The sequence below is a fragment of the Leucoraja erinacea genome, chromosome 19 (assembly GCF_028641065.1).
Source record: "Leucoraja erinacea ecotype New England chromosome 19, Leri_hhj_1, whole genome shotgun sequence".
Lineage (NCBI taxonomy): Eukaryota > Metazoa > Chordata > Chondrichthyes > Rajiformes > Rajidae > Leucoraja > Leucoraja erinaceus.
In genome coordinates this window covers 39,278,645-39,298,026 of record NC_073395.1, presented here as the reverse complement: position 1 = coordinate 39,298,026, position 19,382 = coordinate 39,278,645, and the positions used below count along the sequence as shown (strand labels likewise).

Sequence of the window (19,382 nt, the reverse complement as noted above, 5' to 3'; positions counted from 1 at the left end):
CTGTGCAAGAGGAAAATATCATTGCCCGTTTTCAGCCACTTTGTATGTTTGTTGGGGATGGAGTTATAGCTATAATTAATGCTGTTATGGCATCCAGCCTGATTCTGGGATTGGGACTTGTTCTGATGGAAATGCAGTAACACAAGTCCTGTGTAAGAAAGAACTGCAGATGTTGGTAAAATCGAAGGTAAGCACAAAATGCTGGAGTAACACAGCGGGACAGGCAGCATCTCTGGAGAGAAGGAATGGGTGAAGTTTCTTGGACAAAGATAGAATGTAGGTGGAGACAGTAAGACTAGTGGGAGAACTGGGAAGGATGAGGGGATGGAGAGGGAAAGCAGGGGCTATCTGAAGTTAGAGAAGTCAATGTTCATACCGCTGGGGTGTAAACTACCCAAGCGAAATATGAGGTGCTGTTCTTCCAATTTGCGCTGGGCCTCACTCTGACAATGGAGGAGGCCCAGGTCAGATTGGGAATGGGAGGGGGAGTTAAAGTGCTGACTGAGCCACCGGGAGATCAGGTCGGTTAAGACGGACTGAGCAGAGGTGTTGTGCGAAACGATTGCTGAGCCTGCACTTGGTCTCGCCGATGTAGAGAAGTTGACACCTGGAACAGTGGATACAGTAGATGAGGTTGGAGGAGGTGCAAGTGAACCTCTGCCTCACCTGGAAAGACTGTGTGGATCTTTGAATGGGATTGAGGGGGGAGGTAAAGGGACCGGTGTTGCATCTCCTGCGGTCTCAGGGGAAAGTGCCTGGGGAGGAAGTAGTTTGGGTGGGAAGGACGAGTTGACCAGGGAGTTACTGAGGGAATGGTCTCAGTGGCAAACAAAACAGAAAGGGGTGGAGATGGGAAGATGTGGCCAGTAGTGGGATCCTGTTGGAGGTGGCGAAAATGTTGGAGGATTATAATCCTACTCCCCATATCCCTTGACATCGTTATCTTTAAGAGCCCTATCTAGCTCTCTTGAAAGCATCCAGAGAATGCTGAATGCGACAGCTGATGGGGTGGAAGGTGAGGACAAGGGGGACTCTGTCCTTGTTATGTGTGGGGGGATGGGGAGCATGAGCGGAGCTACGAGATATTGAGGAGACCCTAGTGAGAGCCTCAACTATAATGGAAGTGGGAAACCCCCGTTCCCTAAAGAATGAGGACATCTCCGATGCCCTGCTATGGAACACCTCATCCTGGGCATAGACAATAGACAATAGATGCTGGAGTAGGCCATTCGGCCCTTCGATGTGATCAAGGCTGATCATCCACAATCAATACCCCATTCCTGCCTACTCTCCATATCCCTTGACATCATTATCTTTAAGAGCCCTATCTAGCTCTCTTGAAAGCATCCAGAGAACCAGCCTCCTCTGAGGCTGAGGATTCCACAGACTCACAACTCTCTGTGAGAAAAAGTGTTTCATCATCTCCATTCTAAATGGCTTGCCCCTTATTCTTAAACTGCTGGCTCTGGTTCTGGGCTCCCCCAACATCGGGAACATGTTTGTGTTCAAGAAGGAACTGCAGATGCTGGAAGATCGAAGGTACACAAAATTGCTGGAGAAACTCAGCGGTGCAGCAGCATCTATGGAGCGAAGAAAATCGGCGACGTTTCGGGCCGAGTTTCTCCAGCAATTTTGTGTACCTTCGGGAACATGTTTCCTGCCTCTAGTGTTTCCAAACCCTTAATAATCTTGTATGTTTCAATAGGATATTCCTCTCATCCTTCTAAACTCTTGTATGCCCAGCCGCTCCATTCTCTCAGCATATAACAGTCCCGCCATCCCAGGAATTAACCTTGTAAACCTACGCAGCACTCCCTCGATAGCAAGAATGTCCTTCCTAAAATTGGGAGACCAAAACTGCGCACAATACTCCAGGTGTGGTCTCACTAGGTCTTTGTAAAACTGCAGAAGGATCTCTTTGCTCCTACATTTGATTCCTCTTGTTATGACGGCCAACATGCCATTCGTTTTCTTCACTGCTTGCTGTACCTGCATGCTTACTTTCAATGACTGATGAACAAGGACCCCCAGATCCCGTTGTACTTCCCTTTTTCACAACTTGACTCCATTTAGATATTAATCTGCCTTCCTGTTTTTGCCACCAAAGTGGATAACCTCACATTTATCCACATTAAACTGCATCTGCCATGCATCTGCCCACTCACCCAACCTGTCCAAGTCACCCTGCATTTTCATAGCATCCTCTTCACAGATCACACTGCCATCCAGCTTTGTGTCATCTGCAATTTTGCTAATCCCTTTTAATCCCTTCATCTAAATCATTAATGTATATTGTAAATAGCTGCGGTCCCAGCACCGAGCCTTGCTATTCCCCACTAGTCACTGCCTGCCATTCTGAAAGGGACCTGTTAATCCCTACTCTTTGTTTCCTGTCTACCAAACAATTTTCTATCCATGTCAGCACTCTACCCCCAATACCATGTGCTCTAATTTTGCCACTAATCTCCTTTGTGGGACCTTATCAGATCACATCAGAACAGATTCAACTTTAATTGTCGTTGTCAGTGTACAATACTTTCTGAAATGCTTTCTGAAAGTCCAGGTACACTACATCCACTGGCTCTCCCTTGTCCATTTTCCTAGTTACCTCCTCAAAAAATTCCAGATTAGTTAAGCATGATTTCCCCTTCGTAAATCCATGCTGACTCTGACCGATCCTGTTACTGCTATCCAAATGTGCGGCTATCTCATCTTTTATAATTGACTCCAGCATCTTCCCCACCACCAATGTCAGGCTAACTGGTCTATAATTCCCTGTTTTCTCCCTCCTGCCTTTCTTTAAAAAGTGGGATAACATTAGCTACCCTCCAATCCACAGGAACGGATCCTGAGTCTATAGAACATTGGAAAATGATCACCAATGCGTCTACGATTTCTGGAGCCACTTCCTTAAGTACCCTGGGATGCAGACCATCAGGCCCTGGGGATTTATCAGCCTTCAATCCCATCGGTCTACCCAACACCATTTCCTGACTAGTGTGAATTTCCTTCAGTTCCTCCGTCACCCTAGATCCTCTGTCCACTAGTACATTAGGGAGATTGTTTGTGTCCTCCTTAGTGAAGATGGATCCAAAGTACCTGTTCAACTCGTCTGCCATTTCCTTGTTCCCCATAATAATGCAGATGCACCGTAGATGGAGGAATTGGAAGTAGGGGATAGAGTCTTTACAGGGAGCAAGGTGGGAAGAAGTGTAGTGAAGATAGCTATGGGAGTCAGTAGGTTTGTAGTAGATGTCGGTCAATAGTCTGTTTCCTGTAATGGAGATGGTTTCTAGCTCTCACCCGCTGAGTTACTCCAGCTTTTTGTGTAAACAATTCCTGTTGCTGATGCAGAGTCAAGAGTGTTTCATTGCCATATGTCCCAGATAGAAGAATGAAATTCTAACTTGCAGCAGCACAACCGAACATGTAAACAATATAATAAACAAGAAAAAAAACGTTCAGTGTGCATCATATACACGCACTCGCATATGTTTGAATACTTTGCCAATGAATCCCAATGTGAATTGCTGTGAGTAAGCCAGGTGAGTGGCTGTTTAGAATACTCCTTTGGAAGGTAATACTGCATTCAGTGTTTGCAACTACAATGTATATTTTAATATATCTTATTACATTGGCCCCTTTCACAACCCATCGAGCCAGTTCTGTGGATGTTTAAATTGAGTTTTGTGAAACCACAAAAATGGTACCTGAAATGTTGCAGAAAATTTAAACCGCAATAGTTTACTTTTCCATTGTGGGAGAAGCTATCAAAATGTGACTGTTACTATTTAGACATTGTCGTCAGCTTCAGGCTACATGTTCTGCCTAACTAAAGGCAAAATTCTCAAGCTGCATTCAGCACAAGGCAATGCAATACCACTTGTGAACTGTAAATCACAGACTGCTACAACAAGACCAGTTGAAGAGAGCTGAAGACACTTTTCATACTAATGGCCTAGATTTATTTGCATTATTAGATGTGTGAAGTATTGAACAAAACATTGGAAAGGAAGAGGTACTTCATAAAGTACAAGAGTAAATTTTCCATTGGTCTCATTAAATCAGCACTTATTTGTATCCTTTCTGAGTTCTGTAATATTTCTCCGATGTTAAGTTTGACAAAAAAAATGTAGGGTACCACTTTTGGGGAAGTGGGATTACCTCAGTTAGGCAACTAGGCCGGCATGCAAAGTTGGGCCAACGGGCCTGTTTCTCTGTTCTATAACCTTGTGTAGTAACTGGGTAAAGTCAAAACATCAGAGATCTGAAGTAAAAGCCAAGATTCTATCAATGCTCATCGGCTCAGGTTACATAGCAGAGAGAACGATAGCTAACTCTTCAGTGTGCAGGAAGGAGGAACTGCAGATGCTGGTTTAAACTGGAGATAGACACAGAAAATTGGAGTAACTCAACGGGTCAGACAGTATATCTGTAGGAAAGGAATAGGTGACGTTTCAGTTCGTGACCCGTCTACAGACCTCTTCTGGTTGATTGCTTGTTGCTAGTTCAAATGTAAGTAAGGTCTTTGACGTGAAACATTAACTTTTTTTTCTCTCTTCAGATTATATCTGACTTGCAAAATATTTACTTTATTTCCACAGGACATAGAACAGTACAACCCAGGAACAGGCCCTTCAGCCCACAATGTCCGTGCTTAACATTATCCCAAGACCAACTCTTATCTGTCTGCACATAATCCATATCCCTTCATTCTGCATGTATCCATATGCCTATCCAAAAGCCTTTCGAATGCCACTATCATATCTGCCTCTGGCACTGCTCCTAACAGTTTGTTCAGTCACTCACCACCCTCTGGATAAAAACAACTCCTTACCCTGCACATCTTTGAGCTTTTTGAGAAGGTGATGAAGGTAATCAATAAGGGTTGGGGAGTATATGTTGGCTGGATGGCTTTTAGTAAGGCATTTAATAAAATCCCCCCCATGTAGGCTGATCCAGAAGATTAAGATGCCCTTGTTTTATACTGACTTGTGTGCTTGAGTAACTCAGCAGGTCTGGCAACACCACTGGGAAACATAAATAAGTGATGTTTTGGGTCGAGGTCCTTCTTCACCCTTGGAGGAGAAACCCTTCTTCAAAGTATGCATATCTTGAGGAGATTTTGCAGCAGAGCAGTTAAACAAACTGCCAATACAAAGAACTGTAGATGCTGGTTAAAGCACAAATGGACACAAAGTGCTGGAGTTAAACCCCTTTCTCACGGGGCGACTTGACGCAAGAGTTAACCATAGTTGAACATCGTGGGAACCTCTTGCGATAACCGTACGGCATTCGTGGACCACCGTGGCGCTAACGGCAGGTACTCGTGTAACTTGGTGACTCAGGAGAAAATTCAAACAAGCTTGAATTTCTCCAAGAGTCACTTGTACACTTGTGGTTGAACATTGCAACATTATATGCACGTAGTGGCCAGTGCGATATCCGTACTGACTCTTGCGTGTACCGTGGGAACTCCTGCGAACGGTGAACCCGGAAGCTGGACAGAGGGGACAGGAGGCGAGTAAAAATTGTCTTCTGTGGGATTGAATTTAAAAAATAAAGATTTGCATCCGCATATGGACATCAACTTATTCATGAGTTATGTTAATGAGATTCAAGAAAATAATTATAATCTTTAAAAGGGACTTTACTGAAAGGTCCCGCATTTCGGGTCGGGACCCCTCTTCAAAATACCCTGCTGAGGTCATCTCTTGTTGGCCCTGATATGTCCCGGTCTTTTCTTGCTTCCAGTTCCCCCCTACAATCATCCCGAAGAAGGGGCCCGATCAAAAATGGAATCTATTCCTTTTCTCCAGAGATGCTGCTTGGCCCGCTGAGTTACTCCAGCATTTTGTGTCTAACTTGCTGATTCAGACAGTTTTTGATTATCAAGGATTCTGCGCTGACTCTTTACTCTGAAACACACGTTGGAAATTTAAACTTGGGCGCAACTAACATCGTCAAACTACCATGGGAACTCTTTAACTCAGTGGGCAGGCAGCAGTTAATTGTTGCTCCCTTCAGTTTCCCAGGGGGTCGGGACGGGACTGGAGTTGGGAGGGAAAGGTGGGGGAGTCGAGGAGGGGGAGACAGATGGGGGTGTCTTCATTTACTGGCGGCGGGTGTCTGTCATTGAAACAGGCAGGTGAGATTTCACATCCACCTTGTGTGTGCCTCTCTCTCTCCCTCCCTCCCTCTCACACAGGCTGAGAGACTCTGTGAGTGTACGTCTCTTTCACCCCCTCTCCCACACACAGTAAGACCGAGATACTGTGCTCAGTCCATCTGTGTCTCCCACATGCACAGTAAAACTCTGCTTTGTGTGTGTATATATGTCTCCCCTCATTTCTCTCCCCCCCATCATTTGTGCCACGTGATGATTTAATTACACTTGACAGTTTACAATGTCATTCAAGATTTAACGAGAAAGCTCGGGAGACGGACAAGTCACTCGCACAAATAACAGAAATGCCGAGTACCGTGGGAACTCTTTGTCTACCCCCCGTTATATCGTGTGATATTGTGCTAGACCACGACCACTTCACTCTGGTTACATCTTGCGTCAAGTCGCCCCGTGAGAAAGGCCTGTTACTCAGCAGGTCAGTCAGAATCTCCGGAGTACAAAGTACTGCAGTAAGAACCTCGACCTGAAACGTCAGCCTGAAGGTCTCTGCCTGAACATCACCCCCCCTGGTTCTTCAGAGATGCAACCTGACCTGTTGAGTTTCTCCAACACTTTTTATCCTTTTGTGTGCTAACCGCAAAAGACAAAGAGTGGTTGGCTGCCAGAGACAAGCGGAGTTCCGCAGGGCTCGGTGCTGGGGCCGCTACTCTTCACGTTCCCATGATTTGGATGAGGGGATTGAAGGCTTTGTGGCCAAGTTTGTGGATGATATGAAAATAGGTGGAGGGGCATGTAGTGTAGAGGAAGCAAGGACTCTGCAGAAGGACTTGGACAGTTTGGGAGAGAAGGCAGAGAAGTTGCAGATGGAAGATAGTGTAGCAAAATGTGGAGTAGGAATAAAGGTGTAGACTATTTTCCAAATGGGGAGAGAAACTAGAAATTGGAGGTGGAAAGGGATTTGGGAGTGCTGGTGTAGGATTCTTAAAAAGTTAATCTGCAAATCGAGTTGGTCGTAAAAAAGACAAACGCAATGCTAGCATTTATTTCAAGAGGGCTAGAATACATAAACAGGGATGTAATGCTGAGACTCTACAAGGTGCTAGTCAGGCCACATTCCGAGTATTTTGAGCAATTTTGGGCACCACCCCTGTAGAAGGATGTGCTGGCTCTGGAGAGGGTCCAGTGGAGGTTTATAAGAATGATCCCAGGTATGAATGGGTTAACATATGATGAGTATTTGAGGGCTCACTGGAGTTTAGAAGAATGAGAGGGGACTTCATTGAAATGTACAGAATAGTGAAAGGCTTGGATGGAGTGGATGTGGAGAGGATATTTCCACTAGTGGGAGAGTCTAGGACCAGAGGTCATAGCCTCAGAATTAAAGGACGTTCGCTTAGGTCAGAGATGAGGAGGAATTTGTTAGTCAGAGGGTGGTGAATCTGGAATTCTTTGCCACAGAAGACTGTGGAGGCCAAGTCAGTGAATACTTTTAAGGCAAAGATAGATGGTTTATTGATTAGTAGGAGTGTCGGGGGTTATGGGGAGAAGGCAGGAGATTGTGGTTAGATGGGAGAGATAGATCAGCCATGATTGAATGGCAGTGGACTTGATGGGCCGAATGGCCTAATTCTGCTCCTATCAATTATGACCTTAACCAGCATGCAGTTCTTTGTTTCTTAATAGTGACTTGATTGTATAGATTAGGAAATAGCTTACTGATGGAAGATAGAGGGTTGTGATGGAGGGACAATATTCAGACTGGACGTCAGTGACCAGTTGAATCTTGCAGGGATCTGTGCTCGGACTGCTGCTGTTGTCATTTATATATAAATGACTTGGGCATAAACACACATGGGTTGGTTAGTAAGTTTACAGATCACACCAAGATTGCTGTGGTCAGGGACTGTGAGGAAGGCTGTCAATGTACACAGTGGGATAATGACCAACTACCAAAATGGGCAGAGAAACGGCAGATGGAGTCTAAGCCATGCAAGTGTTGGTGAGGTGTTGCGTTTGGTCAAATGTAAGGGGGAAATACACGATTAATGGCATGACCCTCAACAACATTGATGTACAGAGGGATCTTGTGGTCCAAGTCCATAACTCCTGGACAGTCCACAACCCTAGCAACCCTTGGTGTCATCGGCAAATTTACTAAACGAACCATCAATGTTTACATCCAAGATATATATAAGTATGCCTATCTTAAGTATGCGACTATGAGGATAGCTCCTCTCCTTGCTAATTGTTTTACTGGCTTTATGATTCATGGCTTGTTACCAGGCACAATGTTGTCTGTTCTGTTAGTGCCGGTCATTAAGGACAAAGCTGGTAAAGTAGGCAGCCTAAATAATTACAGGCCCATAGCTTTAGCCAGCAAACTGTCAAAGGTTTTAGAAAGAGTTCTGCTGGACAGAATAAATGAGTTTGTTAACTCCACAAATAACCAGTTTGGCTTTAAAGCAAAACATGACACTGTCTTATGCTTATATGCCCAGAGAAAAACACTCTGCCCAATCACCCTATTCCCTCACAAGTTGATCACTTTACTTGAAAGAGTAAAGTCCTGGCCTGCCTAATCTCTCCCTTAGCTCAGTCCCACAAGTCCTGGCAGCATCTTCGTACATCACCTCTGCACTCTTTCCAGCTTAATGGAATCTTTAAATATATAATAGCAATAAAGTAAACTTTGAAAATCCACGCTCGTGAGCATCAAGTGGTTATAGTGCTTTTTGTCATTTTAAGAATTGTTTAAATGGGCAGTAAAGCAGATATCTCTATGAAATAAACACGGCTTGGTTTAAACTATTCTCTGACTTAAAGGATAATCAAACAAAGTGCCAGCCAACTACCTAGCTGATGCAGCTCCCAGATTAGTTTTTACACTTCTTCCATCCCACTGTTTCCGTTCATTTGACCCATTCTTGCATTCATCTTGGATTTTCATTCCCGCATCTTTCATCCCACCATTCTTGATGGTTCTGTTCTCATCGTGTTCTCCAGACTCCTCTCCCACTTCTTTCATCCCCACTGGTCTGGTTTACAGCGCTAGATGTTGAAGCCATTGAGTTACAGGTTCACCAGTGTTAGTTGAGTTGCCTTTAGTTGTCTGCAGCTTGCGTAATTTCTCCATTCTTACACTGTTGAGAACCTAGTTAGGAGCCTCGTGCATTTCAAAAAGCTTTCAAAGAGCCAGCCTGGACCATACAGATACTTCTTATTCCTGCGAAGATAGACACAAACAGCTGGAGTAACTCAGCGGGTCAGACAGCATCTCGGGACAGAAAGAATAGTTGGCGTATTGGGTCAAAACCCTTCGGACATTTTCTTGCAACAGGTCTCCCTTGCCAGTGGTTGAGACATTGAACCTTCTTTGATGGTGTACCTACTGATTGGTGCTATACTGATTACGAAGGTTTAGATTTGACCGAAGTTTTTAAATTAAATTAATTGTACACAATAAAACAGAATTCTCTGAAGCTGTCCTTCCTACTTTCCTCTTTGGACAGTGAGCTGGTGAGCTTGCCACTCGCCAACCAACCAGCCAATGCTGAAACTGTATATAACTCAGTGAAGTAAGCATTATCCAGGCATCTTGTTATTCTTATATCCATAATTATTTCCGGTAGGCGGCGCGGCTCTGGCCAGCAGCGGCCCCTGCAGCCTGTCCGCGTTTTTATTATTTTTGTCTGTGTTTTATGTAGTGTTTGTTATTTTTTTCGTTGGGGTGTGTGTGTGGGGGGGTGGGGGTGTGGGGGGGGGGGGGGGGGGGTGGGGGGAAACTTTTTAAATCTCTCCCTGCACTGGAGACCCGACCTTTTTTTCATCGTCGGGTCTCAGGCGTCGTTGAGGCCGCAACGAGGAGCGGCCTCTTGACAGGTTCTGACTCATCGTGTCAGGTGCCGACTCCTCACCGTTGCCGTCGCGGAGCTGGCCGGGTCCAGCGCTAGATGAGGAAGCGCTGCTGCTGGTGATGCTGTTGCTGAGTGCTTTAGTTGTCTGCTGCTTGCGTAAGAGTCGGAGGCTCTCTACACTGTCTGTGGACGACGGCGCCGGGAGCCCACGGCTCCCTGGGGGGAGACCGCTTTGAAAAGGCCATACAGATGTGGCGGCGACTTCTCCTTCTCCCGCCCGAGTTGCGGGGGCGAAGAGCTCCTGGAGCGGGGCCTGACACCACTGCCCCACGCGGCTTGGAATGGCCGCGGGACTCTGCGAGCGCACGCCGGGGGCTCTAACACCAAGACCCGGTGTGCGACCTCGTACCACCCGATTGGGCTATAATGGCCGCGGAGGTTTAGATCGCCATCGCCAGCCGGGGGCTATGACTTTGACACAATGACATCGGGGGGGGGGGGGGTCCTTCCTACTTTCCTCTTTGGACAGTGAGCTGGTGAGCTTGCCACTCGCCAACCAACCAGCCAATGCTGAAACTGTATATAACTCAGTGAAGTAAGCATTATCCAGGCATCTTGTTATTCTTATATCCATAAGTGGAAAATCCCAGGTAGCTGTGCAATGTCGCTGAAGTGGAAAATCCCAGGTAGCTGTGCAATGCCACTTCTGCACAAATATATCTAAAGAGATCGAGTTGTGGTTTCTGTTTTTGTTTAAAATCCAACAGCAGTTTTATCTGGAAGGTCCAAGTGGCACAAATACAATTTGGACACAGTGCCATTTTTATTCAGATTAATTAAAACAATGGAACAATGATTTTCCAAAGGTCCAGCTATTAACACAGCACTATTAAGGGCCTGTCGCATTTGGGCGTAATTTGCGCTGGTAGCGCGTAAAGATTTTGTGAATCCCAAAATCCTGTGGCGCCGCGCGCTACCCTGCCTACGCCACCACTCCTCACCACGCGCCATGCGCGCATCATGACGCGTAAATTATGTTGCGTAAATGAGGCGCAAATGACGCCCAGGTGGGACAGGCCCTTAAGGAAAGTGAGATAAAGAGGAATTGTTTATGATTTTGTTAACAATTGTTGACTTTAAAGATTCCATACCTCCAGCAGTTATTTGCTGGCTGTTTGTATCAAACAGAAAGCGTTTTACTTGTCCATGTCATAATTTTGTTCCCTATCGGGGCACTAGTTGTGAATCTCATGCAGCCATCCCTGCACTCCTAGATGTCAACTGATGCCAGAATGCAATAGATTTTGAGAAAAAATATGGTTTCTAAGATGCTTTTGACACACAGCTGAGCATCTACTAATGTGGAGACCAGGCATTAGTCATTTATAACTGCTTATGTTTAAGTAAAAGATGTACTGGTAATGAGTGTGTAATAACTGATGTACAGATAAGTACAGCATTATTTGAATATTGATGTTTGCATCTCATAAATTTCTAAAGCATTAATTTATCAAATTTTTCATTTTTCATCTTTATTTAAAGATGCCCATTCTTTGTGTTTCCTTAATTGCTTTTATGCTGTTTAAAATTTACGCTCCGTTTGGTCATATTTTATATAAAGTTTTTTCTGTTGTGTTTTATTTGCTTTTATTAATTGTAAGTCTTTTCTCTTCTCTATTGACCTAATTTAGCTGAAGGGTCTGAAACATGGTACGTGGCTTCTACTTTGTAATTAGTTACTAGGAAAGTTGCCGAGCAGCATTTGGAAAAGTGCTGGATTTGAAGCTGCATCGGTTCTGGCATTACACTATGCTGGGCACATTTTTCCCATTAGTTTTGCAAGGTTAATTTGGTGTATTTTCATCTTTAATTTGGAATAATTAGAATCTGCACTTCACCGAACTGAGCATGGTCTTTAATTTCACAGAAAGATCTGCCGCAATTGTAAGTGTGGTCAAGAAGAACATGATGTCCTTTCCAGCACTGAAGAAGACAAGAAAGTAGGCAAACTCTTTGAAGATACCAAGTACACGAGTCTCATCGCAAAACTTAAAACTGATGGAGCCCCCGTCTACAAGCGTAACATCGTGACACTTACTAATCCAATAGCTGCCAAGAAGGATGCATCCTTTAACACCATCACCTATGAGTGGGCCCCACCTGTCCAAAATCAAGCATTGGTAAGTGAGTGATAAATATTGATCGCATGTTGCATAACTCAATTAATTCTCAAAGATGTGATTAAAAATTTGTTTTTATTCTCAAACTACTTTTAACCTGTAGAAACAAATTGTCAAGTAAATAAACTCCAGGGTTTTATGTTTGCATCCATTTTTATAGATTGTTCAACTTTGGTTAGTATATGAGGTAGTAAGATTTCAATTTATAGAATTGCACTGGTGATCACAGATACCTCAAAACAAAATGTTGGATTAAAAATGCATGAAAACGTAATCCAAGTGTCTATCTGTATTTACATACCAGAATAATGTGTCTCCATTTTTATATGGAAAACCTGCATATTTTGGCTGCTTGCCATCCCAGATGTTCTTGTATCACAACAGCTGCCCTTTTATTTCATTGCTTTATCTGGTGTTTGAAAATCATTAATTAAAAACGTGCTGACTTCAGTTGGGGAAATACTTTGCCTTTGGACAGCTGTTGGATCTTCTGTGTGTTTCCTTGGAGGCAAATAAGGGAAAAAAGTTATCTTGCCTGACTCACAAACTTGGAAAGCTTTGATAATTCAACTCATTTCTTCCTTTGAAGGCTGTGCGGTATATGGAGTTGCTACCAAAGGAGAAGCAACCAGTGGCTGGCTCGGAAGGAGCTCAGTATCGCAAGAAGCAGTTGGTTAAGCAGCTGCCTGCTCATGATCAAGACCCTGCAAAGTGCCACGAGCTGTCTGCTAATGAGGTGAAACAGATGGAGCAGTTTGTGAAGAAATACAAGAATGAGGCTCTTGGGGTTGGTGATGTCAAACTCCCGGATGAATTGGAGGCACAATCTAAAGAACCAAACAAAAATGATGCTGGTGAGAGGAGTACAACAGTTGCTGTTGGATCAGTGGCTGGGCAACCGGATGCAAAATATGTAAGTACGAAAACTAAGATGTAACTTTGTTGACTTTTTTCCTCTTGAACACTATATAACAGCTAAAGCATCCAGAGCAAGTTCTATATTGTATTTGTAATTATAAATGATGTGTCTAGTTTCTGAATGTTAATGCACTTCTATGAAAAACACCGAAATTAATATCTTTACATTATGTGGATTTTCAACTACTTTTGTCCACTTCAAAGATGTACATTTTCTCAATGGGATTGGGGTTATTATTCAGGTTTTTAGAATCATATATATTTTGAAAGTATTAGCATTTATAAATGAAACATTACATTTTATTTTCCTTGTATTTTTGGCATTAGGGTATAAATGATATGCTCTGATACCATCTAGTTTGCAAAGTTGCTTTATTTTTAACTTTCCTCATTGTCTTAAAAGGAATGACAGTAAATCTTTGTCTAATGTAGACTGATTTTATTTTAACTAGTTAATGTCAAGAATTGATTTGCAAATGTGAATAGTAGGTTTCATGCTTAAAATCTGAAACAAATTTAACATTCCTTATAATTACCACTTTGATGCTCCTTAAATTTGTGCTTGTTCTTTAGTTTAGAGATACAGCATGGAAACAGGCTCTTTGGCCCACTGAGTCCACACTAACCATTGATCACCCTTTCGCTAGTTATGTAATCCCACATTCGCATCCACTTCCGACACACTCGGGCAATTTTCAGAGGATAATTAACCTAAAAACTCACGTACCTTCCATATACCAAAGGTAACGGAAGCACCTGGAGGAGACCCATGGGTCACAGGGAGAATGTACAAACTCCACACTGCGGCACCCGAGGTCAGTATTGAACCCAGGTCGAGGGTGCAGTGGAGGCAGCAGCTCTAGCAGCTGCGCAACAGTGGCATCATAGTAAAGTATAACTGACATTCCAATTTAAGACGCGAGAGGGAGAGAGAATCAACCTTCATGCTGCTGGGTTGTAAGATGCCCAAGTGAAATATGAGGTGCTGTTCGTCGTATTTGTGTTGGGCCTCACTCTAACAGCGGAGGAGGCCCAGGACAGAAAGGTCAGTGTGGAATGGGAGGGGGAGTTAGTGCTTGGCAACCGGGACATCACGAGTAGGCCAAGCTGTGCTGAGCAAAGGTGTCCAGTGAAACGATCGCCCAGTCTGCTCTTAGTCTCGCCGATATATAGGAGTCCACACCTAGAACAGTGGATACAGTAGATGAGGTTGGAGGAGGTGCAAGTGAACCTCTGACTCGCCTGAAAGAACTGTCTAGGTCCGTGGACAAAGTCGAGAGGGGAGGTAAAGGGACAGGTGTTGCATCTCCTGCGGTTGCAGGGGAAGGTACCTCAGGAGGGGATGGTTTGGGTGAGAAAGGATGAGTGAAGCAGGGAGTTGTGGAGGGAACGGTCTCGGCAGACACTGAATATAGAGGTTGGTATGTTATGTTAGTCGTACAACATGTTGGTGAGTTTGTATTCGGAGCATTGTGTTCAGTTTTGGTCAGTTTTAGGAAGAATGTCATTAAGCAAATGGTGCAGAGAAAATATGAGGGTGTTGCCAGAACTCAAGGGCCTGAGCTATAGGGGGAGTTTGGACAGGCTAGGACTTTATTCCTTGGAGCACAAGAGGATGAGGGGTGATCATATCGAGGGGTAAAAAATCATGAGGGGAATAGATAGAGTAAACGCAGTCTTTTACCCCAGGTAGAGGAATCAAGAACAAGATGACACAGATTTATGGCAAAAGGGGAAAGATTTAATAGGAATCTGAGGGCAACGTGTTCACACAAAGGGTGATGTGTATATGGAATGGGCTGCAGTGGAGGTACAATAACAACATTTGAAAGACATTTGGACAGGTGCATGGATAGGAAAGGCTAATGGGATTATGGGCCAAATGCAGGCAGGTGGGACTAGCAACCATGGTTGGCAGGGGCGAGTTGGGCCGAAAGGCCATTTTCTGTGTGGTATGACTCTCAATGATGTTCCTGCGAGCTGTATCTTGTTGGTTTAAAAGACTCTTGAGATGAAGAGAATGCAACAGCTGACATGATAGAACAAGGATATATGTGTGTATCTGTTTTAGTGAAATTGCCTTTGTACGTTGAATACCTAGCCCCTGGATCTTTTCATTTGGAAAGTTCACATTAGGCCTCTTTCGAGTTCTGATCTTTGTTTAAATCCAGTAAAGCATTTTTCAGTTGTTTATAGAACTAAATTTAATAAATTCAGGCCCTGTTCATTTTAAGCAGGGCCTGAAATACCCAGAGATTTCTATCATGTTGTTTGTGCAATAGTGTCAGTTAACCCTCTCTACTATAACCTCTCCACTGTACTCTGCTATCAATAGCCGAGAGGCAGAGCACCCCAGAGCCTGGATATTGTATAAAGAGGAGCTACAGGTGCTGGTTTCAACCAATGATAGACACAAACAGTTGGAATAACTCAGCAGGTCGGGCAGCATCTCTGGAGAAAAGGAATGGGTGATGTTTTGGGTTACTCAGCGGGACAGGTAGACTGAGTATATCCCTCTATCTGTCTCAAACGTAGACTGAGTGTTAATGGCTAAATATTGTATTTTCGTTAAATTCTTGAATGCACTACAAATGCTTGTGGATTTCCCAAGTCCTGCCATGGTGTTACTATCAGCTCAAAGAGATTCTAATAACTCAGTATCGGTAATCCCTAGATACAATTAAAAGTTCTCTCTCTCTCCTGCGCTTCTCCCATTCACGTATTTCCTTGTGCCTTGCACTGATATTTTGCTTGATTGAAATTCTTTTTTTTGGGTGAGCTCCAGAGAGAGCTAGCATACCAGGTGCAGAATTGGCTTCACAGAAGGAAGGAGAGGATGGTGGTGAAAGGTGTTTTTCGGACGGGAGGCCTGTAACGATGAGTGGTGTGCCTTAAGGATCGGTGGTGGGCCCATTACCATCTTGTGGTTCATATCAATTATTGGGACGAGAATGTACAAGGCATGATTAGTAAGTTTGCAGATGACACTAAAAGTGAGTATCATAGGCCATGAAGATGCTTATCTAAAATGACCACAGGATCTTGATCAGCTGGGCAAGTGGGCTGAGGAATGGCAAATGAAGTTGAATGCAAATATGTGATGTTCTGCAGTTTGGGAAGTAAAAACAGGGCAGGAGTTTCACAGTGAATGGCAGGACCTTGGAGTGCATTTAGATTTTACACTTTAGACTTCAGAGACACAGGGCAGAAACAAGTCCTTTGGTCCACCGAGTATGCGCTGACCAGCAATCACCCCATAAAAAACTAGCACTATCTTACACACTAGGGTCAATTTACAATTTTACCAAAGTGACTTAACGTACATCTTTGGAGTGTGGGAGAAAACCGGAGCATCCGGAGAAAACCCCAGTGGTCACAGGGAGAACGTATGAACTGCGTGCAGACAGTACCCATAGTCAGGATCGAACCTAGGACTCTGGCGCTGTAAGGCAGCAGCTCTACCTGTGCCACCCTAGTGTTGTAAACTAGGCAGCTACATAGTTCCCTGAAAGTGGTGTCACAGGTAGATAAGGTGTTCAAGAAGGCCATTTGTACATTTGCCTTCATCAGTCAGAGTATTGTGTATAGAAGTTGGGACGTTATATTACAGTAGCACAACACATTCGTGAGGCCACACTTGGAGTACTGAGTTTTGGTCACTTGCTATAGGATGGGTGACATTAATGTGGTAAATGGGGGTGTAAGGACTTGAGCCAAAAAGGGAGAGGGTGGGCAGGCTAGGACTTTACTCCGAGGAGTGCAGGAGATGTAATCTAATAGTGTAAAAGATCACAAGGGAAAGTCTTTTAACCAGAGTATGAATCAAAAACAAGAGGACCTATGTTTAAGGTGGGAGAGGAAAGATTTAATAAGGACCTGAGGAGCAACTTTTTCACTCGGGGTGCTGGGTGTATGGAACGAGCTATCAGAAGAGGTAGTTGTGGCAGATACTATAGTAACATTTAATAGCGATTTGGACAGCAAAGTGTAGAGTCATGCATTTTGGTAGTAGGAATAAAGGTGTAGATTATTTTCTAAATGGGGTGAGAATTCAGAAATTGGAGGGCAAATGGACTTAAGAGAGCTGTTGCAGAATTCCCAGGGAGGTTTACAAGAATGGTCCCAGGAATGAGTAGGATAACACATGATGAGCATTTGTCAGCACTGGGCCTGTGCTCGCTGGAGTTTAGAAGAGTGAGGGGGGACCTAATTGAAATGTACAGAATAGTGAAAGGCTTGGATAGAGTGGATGTGGGGAGGATGCTTCCACTAGTGGGAGAGTCTAGGACTGAAGGTCGGCCTCAGAATTAAAGGACATCCTTGTAGGACGGAGATGAGGAGAAATTTCTTTAGTCAGAGGGTGGTGAATCCGTGGGATTCTTTGCTACAGACGGCTGCGGAGGCAAAGTCAGTAGATATATTTAAGGCAGAGATGGATTGTTGGTTAATACAGGTGTCGGAGATTGGTTAGTACAGGTGTCGTGATTGAATGGCAGAGTAGGATGGATGGGCCGAATGGCCTAATTGCACTCCTATCAAGTATGAAATCTAGTCGGAAGAAGGGTCTTGACCCAAAACGTCACCCATTCCTTCTCTCCAGAGATGCTACCTGTCCCGCTGAGTTACTCCAGCATTTTGTGTCTATCTAATGTTTTTATTACTGGACTAACCTACTGTTAAACAATTAATGTACAAAACCAGATTTGTAGAAATTCGGTTTAACAGAGTGAATGTGGTCCTCCAGTATCTTTGTGTGGCATCCTGCTGCTGATGCAACTAACTGGATTTAATTGTTGCGGGCTCACTTTCACTGATCCTGTGCTCTTACTGTTCTGAGCTAATGTAACATGATTCATTTCCTATCACCAGTTTTTGTATTTACAACCAGTGGCCAGCAGAGGGGGAACCTCCACCTTCTTTCTGACTCTACACACATATCAATTTAATTTCAACTTCCGTACGTAGGCCAGGTATTTAGTGAGGGAAATCTGAAAGTCCAAAGGTCCAAATCAGTTTCTATCCACACCCATTTTTTTTTTTTTTTTAAGCTATGAATTCCGTGAGTTCATTTTCACTCCAATGCAACATTTGGCAGCTTCATTCGGCATCTCAACAGCATTTGGTGCTCATCTAGCGAGGTGTTGCACGCTAACAATTGAAATAAATGGTCCTGCTCTCAAACCTTCCGGATTTTTAATATTGATTTAAGAACTCCACAATGTGATCATGTCTAAAGTTTTTGTGTAACTGGGGATTAGGATGTATGGCATTGTTTCCATTATTTTCATTGCAGTCAGCCTTTCAACAGGGGAGAACAAATTCCACAATAGCATGTTAGAAAGCTCTTCCAGAATTAGCAAAGTGCTTTGTTCACACATTGATTGAGATCACTACATAGCTTTAAGGTGCGGACATAGTGCTCATTTCTATGCCAGACACCAGAGCGCCATTATTAATTTTTGTTGCATTTGTTTATGAAATTTATATAAAGTTGTAGAAATGTTATTTTTCCACAGTCCACTAGTTTAGAGTTTAAGACTTTAGAGTTACAGAATGGAAACGTGCCCTTAGGCCCACTTAATCCGCACCGACCTGCAATCACCCCGTACACTAGTGCTATCCTACACACTAGGGACAATTAACCTACAAACCTGCACTTCTTTGGAGTGTGGGAGGATCTTGGAGAAACCCACATGGTCACAGGGAGAATGTACAAACTACACACAAACAGCACCTGTAGTCAGAACTAAACCTGGGACTCTGGCGCTGTAAGACAGCAACTCTACCACTGCGCCACTCTGCCAGCCACATTTTCATTTAATCAAAATAAGCCATTCTTCAAACATAAGTGAGACATTTGGCAAAGTGCTTGCCTTGAGGTCAGCAGTTTTTGCAGTCATCCTGGGTGAGTCATGGTCCTCAATGCTAGGCAGTTTTTAATGGGGCCGAAACAGTTTGTGACTCATAGTTTTCTGTAAAGTTGCTGCTGAATTATTTTTTTTGGAAGACTTTTGCATTAATCTTGTAACAGCATCTTTCTTTCTGTAAGAAAATCCCTGGTTTGCCTTGTCCAGAGATATATTAGTGGTAATAATTGTATACTTAGCATTTCATCTTCACATTTTCAATGTCATCGTCGTTTGCCTATAGATATGTCAGAACATATTATAGTTTCTTTGCTAAAGTGGAACAGTAAGCAATGCTTTTATTAAACCCTTTCATTTGGCATTTGTGTTTAACTCTTGATATTTAAAGACATTTAACATGATTTTCTGTAGATTGTTAAGACTGAACACATCACTC

The 19,382-nt window shown here is 43.7% G+C and overlaps 1 protein-coding gene across 1 annotated transcript in view; it reads left to right on the top strand.

Annotated features, from left to right (window-relative positions):
• Positions 1–19,382, top strand: part of tes (testis derived transcript (3 LIM domains)) — a 64,950-nt gene that overhangs the window by 28,735 nt on the left and 16,833 nt on the right. The window contains exons 3-4 of the mRNA XM_055650869.1: positions 11,909–12,161; positions 12,751–13,074. Coding sequence (XP_055506844.1) covers positions 11,909–12,161; positions 12,751–13,074 — 577 coding nt within the window. The remainder of the gene's footprint in view (positions 1–11,908; positions 12,162–12,750; positions 13,075–19,382) is intronic.